This window comes from Dermacentor variabilis, chromosome 1, assembly GCF_050947875.1.
Source record: "Dermacentor variabilis isolate Ectoservices chromosome 1, ASM5094787v1, whole genome shotgun sequence".
NCBI classification, from domain to species: Eukaryota; Metazoa; Arthropoda; class Arachnida; order Ixodida; family Ixodidae; genus Dermacentor; species Dermacentor variabilis.
The window spans coordinates 249,643,894-249,665,160 of NC_134568.1; the positions used below are offsets into that span (position 1 = coordinate 249,643,894).

A 21,267-nucleotide genomic window follows, 5' to 3' on the forward strand; every position below is an offset into this window, starting at 1 on the left:
GAGCCTTGCATTGCACCATAAAAAACTAAGTCCTTAAAGATCGGTTGTCGGTGCCTTTGATAATTATGTGGTCTTTGTCCATGTAATGTGGGCATTATAAGATTACTGGAATGCACATGCCGTGCGTGTGTGTTCCACATATATTTTCTTGAATATCGTTCCGGGTCAGTTTATTTTATTTATAAGTACTACAATTGGGGCTATTTAGTGATGCTTAACAGAGTAATACAGTGGCGAGCAGCTTTGTGGACATTGCAAGGAAAAAACACGCTAGCTACGAACTTGAACATACAAAACAGAAAATACAAGTTAAATGAATACAGAAACATTACAGTACTGTAACACTGGTGGATTACTGCTGTACCTTGTGGTAATGACGGAGTTCACATCTAGTTTGATATATATATAGTAAGCATGAATTTGAGTACACTTGGTGTCTGTACTATAAAAGCGTGAATAATTGCTTGGCAATATTAAAGCTACGCCCTGTCAGGAAAAGTAAAAGGGCTAAGAAAAAATTAAGTCCTTGCTGAGGTAAAACACGACATGAGCGTGTTAACAAGTTCGTGTGGTCACAATGTCAGCAGGCGTTGCTATCCCTGCAATAAATCTGCCCAAGTAGAAAAAAAATTCAGTATCATTTTTCATGAAATAATATGTGTAATGTTTATATACTTCTGATGCATCGCTCCGCCAAGAGGAGGGATCCATCACTTTCTCACCTGCGATTTCTCTCAAATTCCTTGTAACCCAGGATAGTAATGCTTGAGGCACCGGCGGGCCTGACGGTTTACGCCTGATGGCATCTGCTTCACTTATGTGTTTTGCAGATTTACGGTGAGTTTGAATAGACGCCTTTATTAAGCTCACACAGGTGATGTCATTAACACAGTAATTTAGCTGAGAAAAGTCATTTATTGTGCATTAAGTAGCTTGGTCACCTTCGGCTTCAAGGACAAAGATGGACCCTTCTGTGGTTTTGTTACAGGTGGACCTTCCCACATCTCTCGTCACCGAAAGAAGATAGAACGTGGGAGATATGATGAACATTTTGACATATATTCTACAAGAAATTGTTGAATTGTTGGAGTCATTCAGTGTGAATATATTGTTTGACAGCACATCGCAGGAGGCGAAGTTCAGAGGAGTAACACGTACGACGTTTCGGGCAGAGCCAAGTGGTTTGCCAAGGCAGAAATGTCGTACGTGAGTAAACCTCTTCCTAGATTTTGTTTTATCGGTGAAACTAAGCCTTGCAGTTTTCCATTGCATTTATGTGCTGCAAAGCAGAGCCCTCGGCAAACGTTTCATTTATCAAAAGACATGCGAGCCTGATACACACACCGTTTGCTGAACAGCACTCTTTCTGCTTGACCATCTTGACAAATGGGCAATGCGAAGGTAATATGGTAAATCTGGAATTTTGATTATGGAAAAAATTAAAGGACACACATTACAGCGACAGTTGCTGCATTTGCGCGCTAGGTGTTCGAGTGTAGTTGGTCTGTTGCTGCAAAACACTGCCTTCAAATATCTGAGTATACGTTGCAGTGACGCTGCGCTACTGCTCGCCACGGTGATGAAACTTTTCTGGCCCGTCACTAAAAAGGACAGGAAAGACACGAGCACATTTTGTGAAGTCCTGCAGGCGCTGTTCGACCCGAGTGCCGAGCTTGGGACCGCTCTCGGGGTCGCATCACAGCACTCGCAGGCGACCAGGGTCACTAGCTTCATGTCCTCCACAGCACCACGAGCGCCACTGCTATAAGTCCGGCAGGAGCGAATGGCGTACTGGCAGCGGCGGCTGGGCTGCAGCGGTACCAGCAGTTGGTGCTGTACATGTGGCTTAAAAGTTCTCGCGTTTTAGTCATCATCAGGGTCACAAGGTAGTCCACTTCGTGGTGGCAGCCTGAAAGACGTACTGCTTCGCGGATGCAGTCTTCGAACTGGACCGTGGCGCTGCTGGGAAGATGAGAAAGTCGCTTTTAGCTGATGACAGATGGACCAAGAGAACAGTGCTGCATGAAAGGCAGAAACCGATAACGCCGTTACATATTGAACTGTTGCAATGCATTGCGACTGCTCCAAGTTTTTAGTTGTCAGCGATAGGATTAAGGTCATTAACAGTCATTGCTAAAGTTCTCCCAATGTTCTGCAAACAGCAGCACCAAAAGTTTTCTTTTTCGTAATATACATATAGCTTATAAGCAAATGACTTTCAAAATAAAAATATCCAGATACAAAACACTTCTTGAAGTCTATGTAGAGCGAAACTGTGTTTATTGGTTACGCTTATGTGATGCTCTACAAAGATTGGTTTGGTTTGATTTGATGAATTTTATGTAACAGTCGTAGTGGGACATGCCTATTCTGGAGGATTGGCCAAGAACGGGCACGCACCCACTGGCACATACTGAGTAGCAAAATCAAAGAAAGTAAATCAAAGAATGTGTTAAATATAATTCCCAATTACGTTAACATATCTGTGTCCTTTAGAGGTACCTGTGAGCCGACATTATATGTTCAGGTTTTATGTAGGAAGCTTTCTTTTTAATGCTGAACAGAGGTCGGTATACTTGGTCAGCATACAAGAGTTACATAAGCCACTTAGCGGTTACTTTCGCATAACCTTTGTACACTCTTAGAACGGTTGCACCCTTTGGGGTGTATATTTGTCCCACAACAATAATCGTCATCTGCCTTGCTTGCGTTTCCTTTTCCTGAAAACTCGGCGCTCGCTACTTTCCTGTCGAGAATGCTGCGTCACACTGATAGCGCACATGCCGTTCGTGACTGGGAGGTACCGGGCTCGCAGCGTTAAAGAAACGCAGGTAAGACAGATGACGATTATTGTTGTGGGACAAGATAAGCCCCAAAGGGTGTAAATTTTTCTAAGAGTGTATGTATAGGTTTTTTTTTCTTTATGCGAAAGCGTCAAATGGGAGGGGGGGGCATTGAGCGATAAAGCCGGCGGGGTCTGTAGCAGCGAAACTTCCCACTAATAATAATATTTGGGGTTTTACGTGCCAAAACCACTTCCTGATTATGAGGCACGCCGTAGTGGAGGGCTCCGGAAATTTTGACCACCTGGGGTTCTTTAACGTGCACCTAAATCTAAGCACACGGGTGTTTTCGCATTTCGCCCCCATCGAAATGCGGCGGAATTCGATCCCGCGACCTCGTGCTCAGCAGCCCAACACCATAGCCACTGAGCAACCACGGCGGGTAAACTTCCCAATGGCTGCAATGCCACGTCCCAAGTGCGCCTCGTTTGCTCGTGACGCTGGCTCGCGCTTGCTAGCTCGGGCCTCGACAGAGCAGCTGGAGCAGGCGAAAGGAAACACCTGCTGCCGCGGTACTGCGGGAGGGGAGCTGGCATTGCCGCAACGCCACGTCACTCTCGCTCTCGAAAGCCTGTGTTATCCGCGCGTTCCTTTTCCGCGCAAGCTCTCGACTGCGCCTCAGTAAGGCCAAACCAAAATGTGCCAAGCGTCTCGACGCGTTGCCCGCGGATTCATAAATCGAAGGACCGCTCAACGGCATTCAATTGGACATTAATGCTTTCGCATTCAAAAATCGTAAGTAGCTCTTAGGTGTCCTCAGATTTTTTTAGACAACGTTTTTATAAAAAGGCAGCAAGCCGTCTTTTTGCATAGGAGTTCCTAGGCGAGGTAGACGTACTTTGCCGCTAATAACGTGAGCTTCAGAAGGTTAACAAAAATTAACTTTTTATTTGTCACAGGCGCAGTTTAATGGCGAATTTGAAACCAGTCACATTTTAATGCACCATTTCTTTTACATCTTAAAAGTTGGACCTAATTTCAAATCTTTATAATCGAATTTCTACGGTGAATCCAGGAAATGTCGAAACCGAGCGCCGCGACAGCGCATCCCCGCTACCATATCAGACCAATACGCCCCGTAACGACAAGCGCAAGGAAGTTTGTAACCGAATGTCTCGGCCAGTTGCGAGAGCTACGGCACGCTTTGCCTGCCAAGCATGTGCGGCTGTGTCGGGTCAGGATTTGCCGCGGCATGATATCATTAAAACTTCACCCCACACTTCACGAGGCGTTCCCGACTGACCCGCAGCCAGACGCTCTGCATCGATGTTGCCTCGTTTGAGCTTTGGAATTTTATGATGGATGTCTCGAATTAGGTGCGATGTTCAAGATTTTTAATAGATGGGTGTGCGTGAAAATGTCACTGAATCCAAATTTTCCAGTTAGGCAACACCCCCAAGGCACTTATAAAGTTAATAAATGTTTAGTTCGTCTTCTGAAGCTCACGTTATTAGCGGCAAAGTACGTCCGTCTCGCCTAGAAACTCGTCTGCAAAAACGCCACATTCGCTGCGCTCATTAAGTTTCAGAGCGCAGCTTTCAGGCGCCCGTTCCAGCGGCGAGCGTCGGCGTCCCTCCTAACCGAGCGAACGAGCACAGCGAAGGATGAAAGAGGGAGCGCAGAGCGCAGCGGGGGATGAAATGTGGCGATAGCAAAGATTTTCGAGGAGGAAGGCAGAGGAGGGTGCAGCGAAATCATGCGGCGGAAAGCGCAGGAAGAGGGTATGGCGAAAGCGAGAAGAAAAGCGTAGTGCCGCGCAAGACTGGCCCTGCGGCGACGATGGCTACAAGGTGGCGGTAGAGTAGCGCGCGTCATCCTTCACCGATGACGCCATCGATACCATATATGGAAACCGCTGCGTGATCGAAGGTCTGTCTCCGGCGGCTGCCGTGAATCGCGCATACCATTGGCGTAGCCAGGGGAGTCGGAGTTGGGGAGTCGAACCCCCCTCCCGGACGCGCATAAATGGCGTCAAGAACGAAATTGGCGGATAATTGTGGAAGTCACTGAGCCGTAACCCCCCATGGTTGGCAGAAACCAGTGACCCTTGTTCCACTCAGGGCCGGATTAATAAAAATGGGAGCCCTGGGCTAATGCGCATGCAGGCCCCCTGTCCTGCTACGCTACTGGAAATATGCCATGTTTCATTTTCATTCCACCAAATTAAAAAGAACGAAGTGCGGTCAACGGGATTATTATTGTTATTATTATAAGGAAAACAACAAAACTTGCTTGAAACGCGTGCTCTGCTAAACACCAACACACGTGTCCACTTTGTGGTTAATCTAGCTGCATTCTGTTTTCAGGAAAAGCTAGGCTTTAAGGATAAGTTTAGTGCACTCAAGACGAACAAGAACGTAGAAAAGACAACGCAGCTCAGATGTCGAGCCTTCTGAAGCTAGGCTTTGTTTGCATCACTAAGTTTAATCCCGTGAGGAGACGCATGGTTGTATGCAAAACATTATTAAAATTCAAGCATCAGACTGCAGTAATCGTTATACACGTTACTCTATAAATCTGTAATAGATATATACAATACTTAAGGCAATACAAACACCATAAAAATGCACTAGAATACAGATGAAAATTACCAACTGTAATTGCAAAACATTATTTGAAAATGTTTTCGTCAAAGGTAAGCCCCCCCAAGCAAGGACGACACTAAATAAACGTGGCACTATCAAAAACAAAAATACAGTTCCTTATAAGCACGCTAAATATCACAAGAAGAACAAACAAGACACGAACAACGAAGATTTGCATATCTTTAATTACACTGCTCGGCATTTCATTGGCAACGTGGAGGCTGGGAGTGAGTGAGTGAATAAACTTTTATTTGGTCCAGCAAAGCGCGATAAAACGCGCACCCGGCTAATCCCACGACGGGACTGGCAGATCTAGTCTGCCGCCCCGATCGCGGGCGCGCTGGACGGCCAGGATTTGATCCTCAATGACAGGACTTCGCAGGAGCGCGTCCCACTCTTCCTTGGTGAACATCGGGCCCAGCGACCCGCACTCCCAGAGCATATGAGGCAACGTAGCTACCTCACCACAGGCCACGCAAGAACAATTTGGATAAATCTCTGGATATATGCTATTAAGGGACGCCGGATTTGGGTACGAGGTCGTTTGCAGAAGTCTTAGACTGCCTGCGGCCTGCTTAGCTTGGAGTGAGGCGGGGGGAAAACCCTTCTCTCTAAATAAAAGAATTTCGTGATTTCGTTGTGTGTGAGAGGAGCGTCTCTGTGTCCGGGGAGAGAGTCGCCCGATCCGAGGGCAGCGCGGTCGGTAAAGCCACGCGCAGTCTCGTGGGCAGACTCGTTGAGGTTCAGAGGAACCCCCTCAATCGCCCCGACGTGTGCAGGGAACCAAAGGATCGAGTGCATGGAGGTGTTGCCCTGTTTGGCGCCTTTCAGAATTTGAACTACCTGCCGGGCTACCCGGCCTTTCTGGAATGCCCTGATGGCGGCTTTCGAATCGCTATACACCCTGTCTCTCCGACCGTCTTGCATGGCGAGTGCAATGGCCACTTGCTCGGCCACCTCTGGGTTCGTCGTCCAGACGGAAGCACAGTTGATGACTTTGCCCAGCGTGTCAATGACGGAAACCGCAAAAGCCTTGCCGTCTCGGTATGCAGCTGCGTCCACGAAGCTTGCTGCGATTTTGTCTTTGTTTATTTGCTTTAGTATATTAAATGCTCTTGCCTTGCGACGACCTGCGTTGTGAACGGGATGAACGTTGCGGGGCAAAGGGGCGACCACGATCTTCTCCCATATTTCTCTGGGGATTTGGGTGTCTTCAGCCAAGTTCTTGGTTGGTGCGAGTCCGATCTCCTCGAGGATACGCCTGCCGGCTGGCGTGGTGGACAGCCGAGTTAGCTGGGCCCGTTCCTGAGCCTCGGCCATCTCCTCCATGGTGTTGTGTATGCCGAGCCGAAGGAGGTCCTCTGTATGCGTTCTGACGGGCAGCCCGAGGGCTCTCTTGAAGAATTTTCTAATGAGGGCATTAAGCTTATCCCGCTCGGCTCTGAGCCAGTTGTGCATGGCCACCGTGTAGGTGAAGTGACACAGCACAAAGGCGTTGATGAGCCGAAGCAGGTTGTCCTCCTTGAGGCCACGATGTCTGTTCGTGACCCTTCGGACGAGGCGAAAAGCATTGTCGGTTTTCGCAATTATCTTGCGTAGCGCAGTGCCGTTGCCGCCGCGTGATTCTATGAACATACCCAGGACTCTGATGGTGTCGACCCTGGGTATCGAGTCACCGCTCCGAGTGAACAGGTGAATGTCACTTTCCGAGACCGGTTTCCAGCCCTTGGGTCTGCGGCCTTTTTCTTTTCTATAAAGGAGAAGCTCAGATTTGGTCGGGGAACATCTGAGTCCGGTGGGTAGCAGGTACTGCTCCGTGACGTCTACCGCCTCTTGCATGGCGCTTTCCACTTGCCCTTCGCTACCGCCGGTGCACCAGATGGTGATGTCGTCTGCGTAGATGGTGTGTTTGATTCCTTCAACTTGGGCCAGATTCCTCGAGAGGCCGATCATGCAGATGTTGAAGAGAGCAGGCGAAATGACCGAGCCTTGCGGCGTGCCCCGTGCGCCCAGGAGCACCTCGTCGGAGACAAAGTCGCCGATCCGCAGCCTCGCTTTCCTCCCCGTCAGGAACGAACGGACGTAGTTATATAGTCTGGGGCCCAGCTTGAGGTCTGCCACGGTTTCCCGACTACCTCGGACCAGCCCGTCCGGAATTGGACGAAGACTTCACCGTGGGGGAAATTAGGCAAGCCATTTTCGCGCTCAAGGGGAAGTGTGCGCCAGGTGCCGACAGAATCACCAACAAGATGCTGCGGAACCTTGACGACGGTTCGATCGCATACCTCACCGAGAAGATCAATGAGACGTGGAAAAACGGCAGCGTCCCAGAGCAATGGAAGAGCGCCAACGTCGTCCTGATCCCCAAACCCGGCAAGGCTCCGAACGTGGACAACCTCCGACCGATCTCTCTCACCTCCTGCGTTGGGAAAGTGGCGGAGCACGTCGTCCTCAACAGACTAAACAGATATCTCGAAGAGAACAACATCTATACTCACAAGATGATTGGCTTTCGTGCCGGCCTCTCGTCGCAGGATGCCATGAAGATGATCAAACATCAAATCATCGATGGCAGTACCAGAGACACCAGGGCCCTGCTCGGACTCGACCTCGAGAAAGCGTTTGACAACGTTCTCCACGAATACATTCTTTTCAGGCTGGGAGGCGACACAACGAACTTATTGGAACTATTCGTGTATAGCGCAAACAGTCCTCTTTTAAAATGGCATCTTTCGCGCCTTCGCTTTGGCGAAATCAGATAGTCTGTTCGAAGGATAGATCGCGGAGGAGGTCACTTTCAATGGACATGATAGCAAGCGAGTTCACCTTGTCGTCAAAGAGGCTCGAACGAAGGCGATTTTTTATCAGCGACAACTTGGAAAACGATCGTTCGGTCTCACAGTTTTGGTATGCTTAAGTACATTCGCAAAGCAATAGAAAGGTTTGGAAGCACATGAATAAGCTTTCTTTCGTGCAGCAACATCATTATTCCCAGGGGACTCGTGTCCTGGCACACAAAGTTGTGCAGAAAGTTCGCAAACTGAACGATTTCAGCGGAAAATGCTGGCTACAAATCATTTTTGTATGTTTTCACCAACTTCTCAGCCTGCTGTGCCAGAGAGGCCTCGCTCCCAACTTCTGTCAGCAATTTTAAGAATCCGAACCTTTCGCAGAGTTCAGTGTAGGTAGCCTTTCGCGCTCGCAAAGCAGAGCCCAGACTGTCAAGTACAACATTGTAGGTCTCTACGATACACTTTTTTCTACCTTGTAGCGCGCTATCGCTTTTTCCGTCCGGGTGCTTATTCAAAACAATGCGTTTGCCCTCATCCTGATAACATTGATTGGTACCTTAGTGTGCGTGCTCTCTCTTCGAAGGTATCAAAGAGATGTCGCAAAGAATTAACAAAGCCTTCTAGAGAGCTCAGCAGGTCTACAGCAGTTGAAATGTCTGTAGGCCTGGTTTCTGAAGTGCTGCGCTCGTTTTGTCAATGCGCCAGAAAATCGCCGTGAAAGCAGTCTCTAGTTTTGTCATTTTCTTGAAGAGAGTGCGCTTCGTTCCTAGTGTCGCCGTTTTCTTCCTCGTTCTTTGATGTAGCTTCAAGGCAACACAAGACTGCATTGAAATTTTTCAGAATGGCCTTACGTGATTCAGCGTGTCTTGACCACCTGGTCTCAGAGAGACTTTTCAAAACAAGCTGCTGGCCAGTTCCGCCCATGCTGTCCAAAGATACCTCCATCACTTAGGTGAGGCAGCAAAGAACACATACACTCTCTGAATTACAGTGAAGAATGTGACTGCCTCAAGGCAACTGTCCACGCTACACGCGCCAACTTAGTTCAGTGGATGATCAGCACACGGGACGCAGACTGTCAATTCGTTCAGGTGTTTGATTTGAGCTTGCAGTCATTTGTATTTTCCTGACATATTACTCGCATTATCATAAGCTTGGCCCCTGCGATCATCAATTGAGATGCCATTGGTTATCAAGAGGGACATCACGGTATCGAAAAGATACAAGCCTGTATGCGATTCAATTGGAACAAATCCAAGAAAGTGTTCGTACACGTTTCCATTTAAATAGTATCGTAAAATAACTGACAGCTGATCAACGTGAGTAAGGTCTAGAGTCGAATCAACAATTAAAGAGAAGTATTTTGCGCGTTTCACTTCGTCAACGAGATGTTCCTTGACAGCCTTTGCCATATGCTCGATAAATTCATCACGTGGTTTTTGACAGATACGATGGGTGACCTTTTTCTTTGTTCCCGTAGCGTTTGATGTGCTCCTCTAGAAAGGGATCAAACTTGGCAATGGCCTCAAGCACTCCCATATAATTGCCATTTCTCGGTGAACCAAAAATCTCCTCACTGCCCCTAAACGCTAGGTTGCGCTCAGCTAGAAGCTTAACTACAACGACTACGCGCTTCAACACCTCTGTCCAACACCTTTGAGTCATCTTTTTCTACTTCTTTCTGGAAACTTCGGCGGCAAGTCTGACCTACTTTTTCCGCCGAGCGCGCGCGAGGGTGCGTAGTCACTAGGTAGAAATGAGCCCTGGAGACGGGCCTTTGTGTCCAGCTCTCCAACTTGCCCCTTCACTCTTCCACAACCCTAGCCCGAACAGTGAACATTCCATGCCCCACGGCACGCGGACAAAAGCACGTGTGGCGTCTTCTTTCCTTTCCTGCCTAGACTCTGCCATCAGACTCATCATCATCTGCTATCGGACTCATCCTCCCCCGCCCAAATTACCATCACGATAAAGAAAAGTTGAATGGGAGGCACTGTTGGGTACTGCAGCACATCCTTTTTATGAAAAGGACAGCAGCGGAACTATTTGAGAGGTGGAGGGTGGCGTGGTGGTGACGAGGGGCAAGGGAGATTTAGGTCCTCATTCCACATTACATGTTTTAGGTGTTTCCCCCTTGCCCCTCCTCTGCAGACATCACTGGACAGACGGACTGACAAGAAACCACGAAAACTCTTCCAAGCAAACGCACCTCGCTTCGTAAGAAAGAGGGCCCCGCCGGCATGGCGGGGGATTCCTGTTTTTGCAGCTCGACAAGCTTAAAGCCCCTGCGACATGAAGCGACATGAAAAACTCCCGATACAGCTTTCTGTTGCTCAATACGTGCTACATAAAAGTGATTTTTCCGACCGTGAAGAAAGCCTGCAAATGTACGTAAAATTGCCGCGCGACTGGCCGCTCGAGTCACTGCGTGTATACGCGGGCTTCCTTCCCGCTAGAAAGAACAAATTTATGTAAAAAGTATTGAGCAACAGAAAGCCGCGTCGGGAGTTTTTCATGCCGCTCTAAAATTATCTCATTGACACTTTTCATCTAATTATAATATTTGAGAAGTTGATTCATTAAGACTAATTGTCTAATTAGGCGGAATGAAAAAAAATAGTTTGAGCATCTCCAAGCGGCGGCAAACAACATTACCTTGGTTCTCTCCAGCTACGTGGCATTCGAATATTTTTAAGCTCTGGCTAAAGTTAGCTGGGACACCCTGTATACGGACATAAGAAGAGCATCTCGTCACTGCCCGATCGCTCAGCACCAGACTGCCGTGGCCAGTCGCCTAGCTAAGGCTCACCTACCACGTCGTAACACGTGCTGCTTGCTGCGGAAAATCCATTCTAACTAAACGTCTCTGCAATTTTCAGAATAGACGGGTGTCGGAAGACACGACACTTTCAAATCTCTGTGCTACTGGCCCTTATTTTACTGCGAACTACGATGCCGTAATTTTTACAAAGGCTTCTAAACTGAAAGCAGCCCTGCTTCGGACTGTCTGCCTCATCAGTTCCTGAGTGCTCAAATAATATTCGTTGAGTGATGACTACAATACAATGATCGCAAGTTACTTCCAGACATTTCATCAAGTCGGACGGCGGGTCACTGAAAGTGAGTGAAACTTGCATTATGTGATAGTATCGAAGTTCTAGCATAAAGCTTCATTCCTGTATTTTTAAATCTAGAATATAGCATGCCCACAACGCAGAAAGCGTGTTGAGTGATAGGCGATTTGCAAAATAGTGCCCGCCCTCTTGCGTACTGTCAGGATTGGGGGCTCAATCCCATCGCTCGTAATCAGTTGTCAAGATTGGAGTCGGGCATGAATTAGAAGGTAGCTGGCCTATGCCGTCGTCCAACTTATCCACGCTGAGGACGTTGTTGAAGGGAAGGACTGCTTCTCATCGAGAACGAGGAATATGGGTTTATTGACAGTATCTACATCAGGATGTTGCAGTTCATCAGTCTAGCATGACTGCGAGAGAAAGTGCACTGAGCAGCTGCACAGCAGCGGTTTATAAACACTCGGTCCTCCCTCGATCCCAAGCTGAGGGAAACGTTCGACCAGGAGACGAGCCGCCTTTTTGCGAGAGGGATTACACACACACACACACACCCGCACAGGTTCACGGTCCCCCCCCCTCCCCCAGGGCAGAGGGCCTTCGCAGAACTCGGAGCTGACACCCTCAGCGCGGCCGCCGTGGTGTCTATTGTCTTGCTTCTTGAACGGCGCGTGGGAAGGGGTCTCCGTAGACGTTCCCGCGACAACTCCCCCGCTCATAACAGATCAGATCCGCGGTGACGGGTTCAGGCACAAAGCCTGCTTAGTCAAACTCGGCTCCAGCGACGGAGAGTCGAGGACGCGCGTATTGTTCTCCACAAACAGTCGACTTGGTGACGCCGTGGCTAGAGGTTTGCGGTGGCGTTCCAAGAAAAGTTTGCCGCTGCTGTCGCAAATGGCTGGCAAAACTTGCACGTTGTCACCACGGCAGGCCATTCCTAATAGCTAAAGCTTGCATGTCAGCGGGCCGTCCTTAACAGTACGTAGCCGTGGCCGTACAACTCACTAGAAAATCTGAGTGGAAATCAACGGTTATCTGCACTGTTACCAGGGCTGCAACATGTCTGGCCTGCAAGCAAGAAGACACACGATAGTGCGCTGTCTTGTTTCTGTTTGGCCCCGTTTTTAGCGCTGTTGGTTTTTCCAAGTCATGTACCAGTTCGGTCATTGACATACATTATATAAATGCATCAGTTCTGAAACGAAATTTTATATATTTTTTAATATAAGCATTTTTAAAAATAGCATAAGGATTCAAGATTCAGGAATATATGATCGAAGTACATTTAGTACATTGAATATCACATATAAATACAGAAGGTCTCAAAGTCGCAAGACTGAGAGTGAGACCTTCTATAAAAACCATACATCAGACAGCAACATTTCGGTAAACACAGATAATTGAGTTATAATATTGTTCATTTAAGCAAAAAATAATACATATATACATAAATATAAGAGCACCTATTATGAACATTACGAAGTGCTTAGGAGTAACAAGTATGAGCGCAAAGCCTTTTTAGACATTTCAAAGGATTTCTTGATACCTTCAAGCAATGAATTACAAAATGATACTGATGAGAAGTTAGCTGTAGACTTGCCATAGTTAGTCCTGGGTTTAGGTAAGAGAAAGTTATTTAATTTTGCAAAGCGAGTTGATGATACATAAGGGAACTCATGAGTGTGTAGTAAAAGATTGACCCCTGCGGAACACCTATGGTGATGGTTCGGGTATTAGAATAGGTACCAGACAGACACATGTACTTTTTGTTTACGATCGTGCAAGTAACTACGAATCAGTTCTAGTGGGGGCACAGGTACACCGATTGATTCCGGTTTCTGCTATAAAATATCGTGCATAACCGAATCAAAAGCTTTTGAAAGGTCAATAAATACACCTCCAACGACATTACTGGTGTCAATGGCAGATTTAATTTTATCTGTTAGAGATATTAGACCCAATTCATTTGGGTATTGCGGTATGAAACCATAGTGGTTATTGGAACGAATACCAAACTTGTCTAGATAAGTTCTTAAACGAGAGAGCAATCAGTCAGCCGAAGTGAACGGACGTGTCGTCGGCACGCTCCGCAACCACCGAGACGACGCGACCTTCACCGACCGCCCTTGCCCGGGAGTTTTTGCCGCTCCCCGCGCCTCTACAGCTCTGAAGCAGTTCCAACGCGGCTGCCCCTGCCGGGGCCATAGCTGCCTTGGCGTGTTTTCTACGCCATGAACCAAGAGCGCCAAGCGACCAGCTCTTCCGAGGCCCATGTTTTAAACGGGCGTGCAAAGGGCCTTCGGCCAATTCACCGCTCTCTTTCGATGGAGCATTTATCTACCGCAACGTCATTTTCCAACGAGCAGGAGACGCAATCGGCGACGGAGAATGCCGCCGCGCGTCCCTCGGCAACAACCAAGACGCCCGAGCTGGATACCGCGGGACTGGCCGCCGATGCCATCGTCGCCAATTTTCCCTCCCAACAACGAGAGGTGGACACTCCGACCGGGGAAAGGATGGAGGAAGATGCTGTCCCGAACATTTACGACGACAGAACTGACGACGACGCAGGTGGCTGTTGGAAGACAGTCATACATGAGCGACGCATCCGTCAAACGCACGCTAAGACGCAACCCTCCGAGAAAATCTTGAGCATTCCGGACGCCTCTCAGCTTACCGTACGCAAGCGCAGTCGGAATCAGAACCTGCCTCAACTTCCTTTGCACGATGAGAAGATAATTCTGCGGCCTCGCGGAGGACTTTGTCTCGATAAGTGGACGCGCCCAGAACTCGCCAGTGCTCTATGGAGTGCAGCCGGCTTGACCACCGAGGATCGTCAGGACATCATATTCCGACTGCGACCTCAGCAGAACTTGGCAATCATCAGCACACCCGTCACACGTAGCCGACGCATTGTACAAGGTGAGGGAGCTGAACCTTGGTCAGCGGGTCTATCCCATCACAACATATTTTGCGGCCCCAGACAACTCATGCAAGGGAATTGTTCCTGGTCTTTTGCCCGGTACACCATCTTCCAAGCTAGTGGTTGAGCTTTTGGCTCCTGAAACTCAAATACTTCAAGCACGAATGATTGGTCAAACCAACGTTGCGTTGGTAAGATTTGAAGGACTTAAAGTGCCTCGCTACGTGCGTTTCTATGGTGCAGAACTCCGCTGCTACCCCCACCGACCCCGCCAGCTGGTTTGTAAGATATGTCACAAGCTCGGCCATTGGGCTGATTACTGTACTACGCCGCACGTGGTCATTTGCGCGACGTGCGGGACTGACAACCCCACCCCGTCACATCCGTGCACCCCACACTGCAGATCCTGTGATGGGACCCAACCTACAACAGATCCAAACTGCCCGCGCCGTGCTAGGCAGGCACTGAACACAGCTTGGGTGCGGAAAGCTCTCGGCAAAGAGCAGCGTGAACTCCAACCCTCCAGCGACCCGACCACAACCACAGATACCGCGGAGACCCGAACGTCACGTGCCCCAACGAAGGAGACCAGACAAGTCCGGTCAGATACCCGTTCGAGATCCCGTCGCAAGTTATGGACGCCCTTCAAGTCTCGGTCCTGATCCCGCGAGGCATTGGTGCGACTCCCGGAGAAGCGCCCTCCTTCCCCATCTTCCCAACAACCCTACAAGAAGGCCCTGCAGACCAACGCCCCAGCCAATGTGACCCTGGTCCCTTCAGGGGTGCAGCGGACCCCGGAGAAGAAAACAGCAATGGAGGCGCCTCGGGAGGTAGGTCGGGTGGAGGGTCCCCCACAGCTCGCTCCGCCCCCTAAATCTCTCCCTACCCCTTCCCCTATTACCAATTCGTTATCAACTCCTGATCCTCTAATAGAAATAGCCCGCCTACGTCATGACATGGAGGCGCGCTGTGAGCGCCTGCAAAAACAAATGGACGCGCTGGTTGCAGACATGAGCACTAGTATGCAGGCGGCTCTGGACAGGATAGAACGCCAAAGGGAGGACCTTCGAATAGGGATTACGGAGCAAGTGAAATCATGTATAGAGTGCACTTTCGCACGCATGCAAGTTCCTGAGCTTAGCGGTAACAACGAAAGCGGGCTTTCCGTCCAAGGCTCTCGGCTGCAACCTTCAAATGTGGGCACCCGGCGCCCGCATCCCTATGCACAACCGCCTGCTTCCTCTCACGATGATGATGGCGCCCCGTATCGCGCAGCAACTAGTGGTGTGGTAGTGGAATTGTAAGGGATTCCGCCAAAAACGAGCTTCCCTACAGCAGTATATCGCCACTTCCACCAACCCTCCCGATGTCATACTCTTACAGGAAGTCAATTGCACCCCTTCTTTATCCGGCTACAGCACGCTCTCGGGTGTCTTTTGTCTTGTGGGAGCCTTAGTTTCGAAACATGTTACATGTCGCATGCATACGACTAGCATTGACATTCCTCACCAAATATTGGAAATAGTTACGCAAGGTAAACGCAGCGAGAGTCTGTTTATTCTCAATGTATACAGTTCCCGCCGTTCGCGTACGCACTGTTTTCAGCACCTACTAACAGAATTTGGTAGATTTGGACGCGTTTGTGTGGTTGCCGGCGACTTTAACGCTCCGCATACTGCATAGGGTGAAGTTAAATCGCAGGCTAAAGGGACCCGCCATCTGTAACATCTGTGATGCCATCTGTAACATGAGATACACACTGCTTACCGACCCAGAGCGCCCCACTCGGGTAGGCAACAGCGTATCTCGTGACACCTGCCCTGACCTTACCTTCGTGCGCAATACTGGCCCAGTCGTTGCGCACTGACCTTTAGAGGAGCACCTTGGTAGTGATCACTACATTGTGGCGACCACCTTGTCATTACGGGGTGCGCGCAGGCCCGAGCGAAATGTGCGTATAACGGATTGGGCGAAATTCAGGGAACGTCGCCAGGACCCACCTGAACACCAAGGGTACGAACGCTGGCTTGACTCTCTCGCACAAGATCTAGAGGCCACCACGTGCACACTGCGCACCACAACCGAGACACCAGACATAGACCCGCATTTACTTCATCTTTGGAACGCCCGCAGAGGGTTGACACGACGATGGAAACGACAACGCCTCAACCGCAAACTTAGGAAACGTGTAGATCAAATTACACGGGAATCCCAAGAGTATGCAGAGACCCTTATGAGGAATAACTGGCGAGGATTTTGCGATCGCCTCTCAGGCACATTGAGCACAGCAAAAACGTGGTCGATTCTTCGCTCACTCACAGACCTGTTCACAACAAAGGGAAAACATTTCAACAGCTGCACATCCTAATGCACGAGTACAAGGACGATGTCTCGACACTCCTCAGGGAGCTAGAGAAGCATTTCATACCCACAGGCCCGCCGCCGCAGTACCCTTACTATCCTTATGTAGGCGAGGCGAACGAATTGCTCGATGCAGACATCACATCTGACGAGGTGCAGGTGGCCTACAAGACCTACGCCGCAACAGTGCACCGGAAGCCGACCACATCCGATTCGCCACCCTTCGTAACCTCAGTGACGCGGATGTTAACCACCTCACCCATATCTTCAATGATTGCTGGCGCAAGGACATGCTTCGCTAAGCATGGCGACACGCCGACATCACACTGATCCCCAAACCGGGCAAGCCTGTTAAGGTTGAAAACTTACAACCCATCTCCCTAACATCCTGCATTGGTAGCTCATGGAGCATCTACTCTGAATCGATGTAAGCAAAGCTTTCCGTGCTACTTGCTTTGACTGGCGATATTTAGCGGTGATGGTAACTGCGAATGTTTCATTTCGTCAGCGTTTGGTGCAATACGAGAGTAGTGAGTTGACGGTAAATGTTACTTTGCGTGTACCACTGCTGTTTGTCTGCGTATAACACAGAACATACAGGGAGACGTGTTTGCTTGAGGCGTTGTTGTGCGCCATTGGTTATAACCTATGAGAAGGTTGAGCCTTGTCATTGCCTCACATGGCACATCGCATCGTGGCAGAAGTGTTGGCAGAATTATGGGGCTGTGATACGTGCCAAACCACAATCGGATTATTAGGTACGCCGTAGTGGCATACTCCGAAAATGTGGACCACCTGGGGTTCTTTAACGTGCATCTAAATCTAAGTACACGGGTACTTTCGCATTCCACCCCCATTTAAACGCGGCCGCCGTGGCCGGGATTCGATCCCGCGAGCTCGTGCTAACGACGCTCTTTACGCAGCACTTTCTTTATTGTTCGACGGTTGGACATACGTCAAGGGCCCACGATATGAATCACCGTCAAGTCGGTATCTGCTTGCAAAATGACAACTCAGATGAAACGTTTTCAAGCGGATAGGTTCTTCATTACCATAAGGATGATTTTATTGAAATTTCCTTCCCTGCGATGACGTGAAAGCCGACTAATAAGCATTTAAATTTTCCTTATTCTGAAGACCTCCTGTTAATACAAGGTTGCTGTCTTTTACCAACCTCCTAAATTAATAAGTAAGTTATGCATAATAAATTGCTGTGTCAAATGTGTAAACGCACACGCAAAAAAAGTCCTAATCCAGTTCCCAGTATTGACTCAATGAAAATGTAGTACGTCTACACCGTCACGTTGTAGTGATGCGAAGAACAAGACAATTCCAAATGAGAAAGTCACGAATCTAACTCATTATAGGGCGAGCTTACACTGAAAAAAAAATCAATAAAAGCACAACGATGCCTGCGCGCAAAGTAGTGCTTCCTCTGAATCCGATGCACGTACGGATCAAGGCATCGGTTCATCAGATTGGAATGGTCGTAGTACATCGCAGTCAAACTCGGGCGCTCATATGTGCTCGAGAATGTACGCCAGTATTCGCTTCACGCGCGCAATCTGATTAGATAACGCTCGCTATTGAATTCGCGACAACATTCTTGATATAACCCGCCGTGGTTGCTCAGTGGCTATGGTGTTAGGCTGCTGAGCACAAGGTCGCGGGATCGAATCCCGGCCACGCCGGCCGCATTTCGATGGGGGAGAAATGCGAAAACACCCGTCTACTTAGATTTAAGTGCACGTTAAAGAAACCCAGGTGGTAGAAATTTCCGGAGTCCTCCACTACGGCGTGCCTCATAATCAGAAAGTGGTTTTGGCACGTAAAACCCCATAATTTAATTTATTAACATTCTTGATATTAGAAATACACGCAGGCGCGTCTTGAGCTAACCGATAACTTTGGAACAGTGGTTAGACTTTAAAGAAAGCTCACCGAAAAAATAAAAAAATACAATAATGCACAGTTCCTTTAAATATTGGCTGAAACATAGTACTCGTCGTAGAAAGGATCCCCAAGACTGCACAGCGGCGCCGATATACCAAAAATTCAAGAGCTAAACACTTTTCGATTACTGGTATTTATCAAACCAGCATTTTTTGGTTCATTGTAGCCCTGTAGTCCAGGGGCCAGTTCCACCACGGGCACTGTGTCGGAGCTTATATTTGACGTGACTGTACTTATGTCAGCATTAATTGTCCCAAAATCACAGTATATTCATCTTTAGGTCCTAACATTAGACAGCCAAAATATACACAGCAAAACCCTCCATCCTAATAATACCTCAGTACTTTTCGTTCTATCTTACATGTCCGGCGCAGCCCCATATGTTACAAAGCACTGAAATTGTGTCGAATCTTTCCCCCAAGCAGCTGTTTTTATTCCTGATGATGCCAGGAAACCGATGCCAGCAACGCTCATAAATCTAATCAGGAGCCTGCACAATGTTCTCGCACACCTTGTGTGAATTACAGTAGCGCTGAGGTGCTTCTTGTATAATGTAGGAGAATCGGTTGTAAAGGCAGAGGTGCACGGTTGGGCACATGCGTTTCAGCTCATGAACTTGGTTTGCGCCAAGATAACCTTAACAAGCTTTTATACTTGCTTTATAAGAAGCCTATGCACCATCAATATGCCGGCTGCTTTTAAGTGCACCAAAGAAAACTATTACACCAATTCAAATATTAGTGACATCATTTTATAATTCGAGTGTTCAAATTGGTAACCACTAGATGCGGAGTAAGTTGAGAAGTTGTGTGCGTAATTAACGAAGCTACCTTAATTAAATGGTCAATAGTTGATCTTAGGTGGCTGAAGAAAATGAGTAGTTTGGAGCCCGTCCTCGAGATTATCTAGCTGAGTGAAGAAACTTTGATTAAACATGCTTCTGTAAGAGCCATGCGAACAAGAATTTTCCAATTAAACGCTCTTGGAAAGCCTAACTGACCCAGAAAAAGAACGTCTATATAAAGTAACATGAACAGCGCTTAAAGACGCGACACAAAGGAGGAACCACACACTGCTCTAACAACTAAGCGCTGTTCTTTCTGTGATAATGAACTGACTAGCCCGACAGTCAACCCTTGGAAACCTGTAAAGTCAACCTGACCGCACCTAGTCTATTGTGATGTCACCAAAAGTATGGCTCCGTGAACATGTTACTTGTGGCCAGTTCGCTTTCGACTTTTATTCACACTGTTTCTTCAGAGGCAAGCAGTTGAAAGTTTTAGTATCAATATAGCAGCGAACGTGTGCCGCCGAAAGCTTGCTTGGACGCAGAAGCGACGCATAACGCAATTATGGTGCAGATTTAGCGCGTCGTTGGCATCAAGACAATGCGCTGCCGCTGAGGGAAGGAAGGTAACGAAAGTGAACAGCTTGGTAGCTGCTCACCTCGTGACGAAATCTAGGGCAGCGATATTAACGGCTCAGGCGCTTTTTTTTTTTTTTTGGTGTTGATTTCGCTAAGTGTGGGTTTAAATAAACTCTATATCCCATTCATCCCTGTCCTCTGGCAACCAAAAAGTTATTATACACGACATACGTAAGGCCTATTCTTGAATACGCGTGCACGATATGGGACCCTTATCAGGACAACCTTAAGTACATCTTAGAGCGCGTGCAAAACCGAGCGGCACGCTTTATTACTGGGAGCTATCGCAGATGTAGTAGCGTCACACAAATGAAAACACGCCTAGCGCTTACGACGTTAGCCGAACGCCGGCGCTGCTTGCGTCTCAAATTTTTTCATAAGATATTTTACAACAATACTGGCATTAATAAATCAAAATACATGCTTAACCCGCATTACACATCCCATCGCCGTGAACACCCATTAAAAGTAAGGCCAATGAAGTCAAGAACGAACTTGTTAAAGTATTCTTTTTTTCCAAAAACCATCAATGAATGGAATGCTCTGCCTCAGGATACCGTTTCTAAAACATCAAATTCAGCCTTTTTCGAAGAACTGCTTGACATGTGATCATTTCGCGTGTTTCGATGTTTTTTCTTTTTTTTCCGCGTTTCCTTGCCTACTATATGTATTTCTGAGTGTAGATGTGTTCATATGTTCATGTATGCCCATGTATGTGTGTATGTATGTACATATAGTCCATTTCTTTTTTTTTTTTCTCCTTTATGTTTTGGCATAGTTATGCTGCCTGCACTGCATTATTCGTCACCGTGTTATGTAACCATATTTACAACTGTTTAACATGTGTATTACTTCCCCCCCACTGTAATGCTCTCCGAGCGAATGTGGGACTGTATAATAAATAATAAATAAATAAATCCCCGAGAGTACATGTAAGCGGGGAAAGGCTCTCTCTCTCTCTCTCTCTCTCTCGCACACACAGGCGCGCGCACGCACGCACGTTCGCACACACACAAACGCAAAAACACAGATACGACAAATGTTTGCCCGCATTCACATTTACACGCGCCCACGCATGCACATACGCACAAAAATGTACGCACGCACGCGCGCACACGCAAATGCAAGTGCACACGCACACACGCTCAAGGCGTGCACACGCACATGCACTTCCTCTCCTTCCTTGCTGCCTCACAAAAACATGCTCGTGCAAACAGACAGAATGACACTCGCTCTGCAGTTACCGTTCCAACTCCAGCTGTAATAAATCGCTTTACGGTTTAAATTTGGCGCTTCTTCAAATCAATGTGCCC

At 48.1% G+C, this 21,267-nt stretch overlaps 2 protein-coding genes across 9 annotated transcripts in view; one reads left to right on the forward strand and one right to left on the reverse strand.

Moving 5' to 3' along the window:
• Window positions 1-21,267, forward strand: part of Sac1 (phosphatidylinositol-3-phosphatase SAC1) — a 131,531-nt gene that overhangs the window by 100,655 nt on the left and 9,609 nt on the right. For 3 of the 4 annotated variants that reach the window (XM_075672915.1, XM_075672923.1, XM_075672932.1), the window contains one exon: window positions 989-1,123. The exons of the other annotated variant lie outside the window; for it this stretch is intronic. In XM_075672915.1, coding sequence (XP_075529030.1) covers window positions 989-1,043 — 55 coding nt within the window. In that variant the 3' untranslated portion in view covers window positions 1,044-1,123. Of the gene's footprint in view, window positions 1-988; window positions 1,124-21,267 lie in introns of those variants that run through there. 4 annotated transcript variants of the gene reach the window in all.
• The window catches only part of LOC142560687 (uncharacterized), a 50,166-nt gene continuing 29,052 nt past the window's right edge, over window positions 154-21,267 (reverse strand). For 3 of the 5 annotated variants that reach the window (XM_075672959.1, XM_075672946.1, XM_075672965.1), the window contains one exon: window positions 154-1,962. In XM_075672959.1, coding sequence (XP_075529074.1) covers window positions 1,731-1,962 — 232 coding nt within the window. In that variant the 3' untranslated portion in view covers window positions 154-1,730. Of the gene's footprint in view, window positions 2,019-21,267 lie in introns of all 5 variants that reach the window. The other 2 variants (XM_075672954.1, XM_075672973.1) reach the window with 2 other exon arrangements.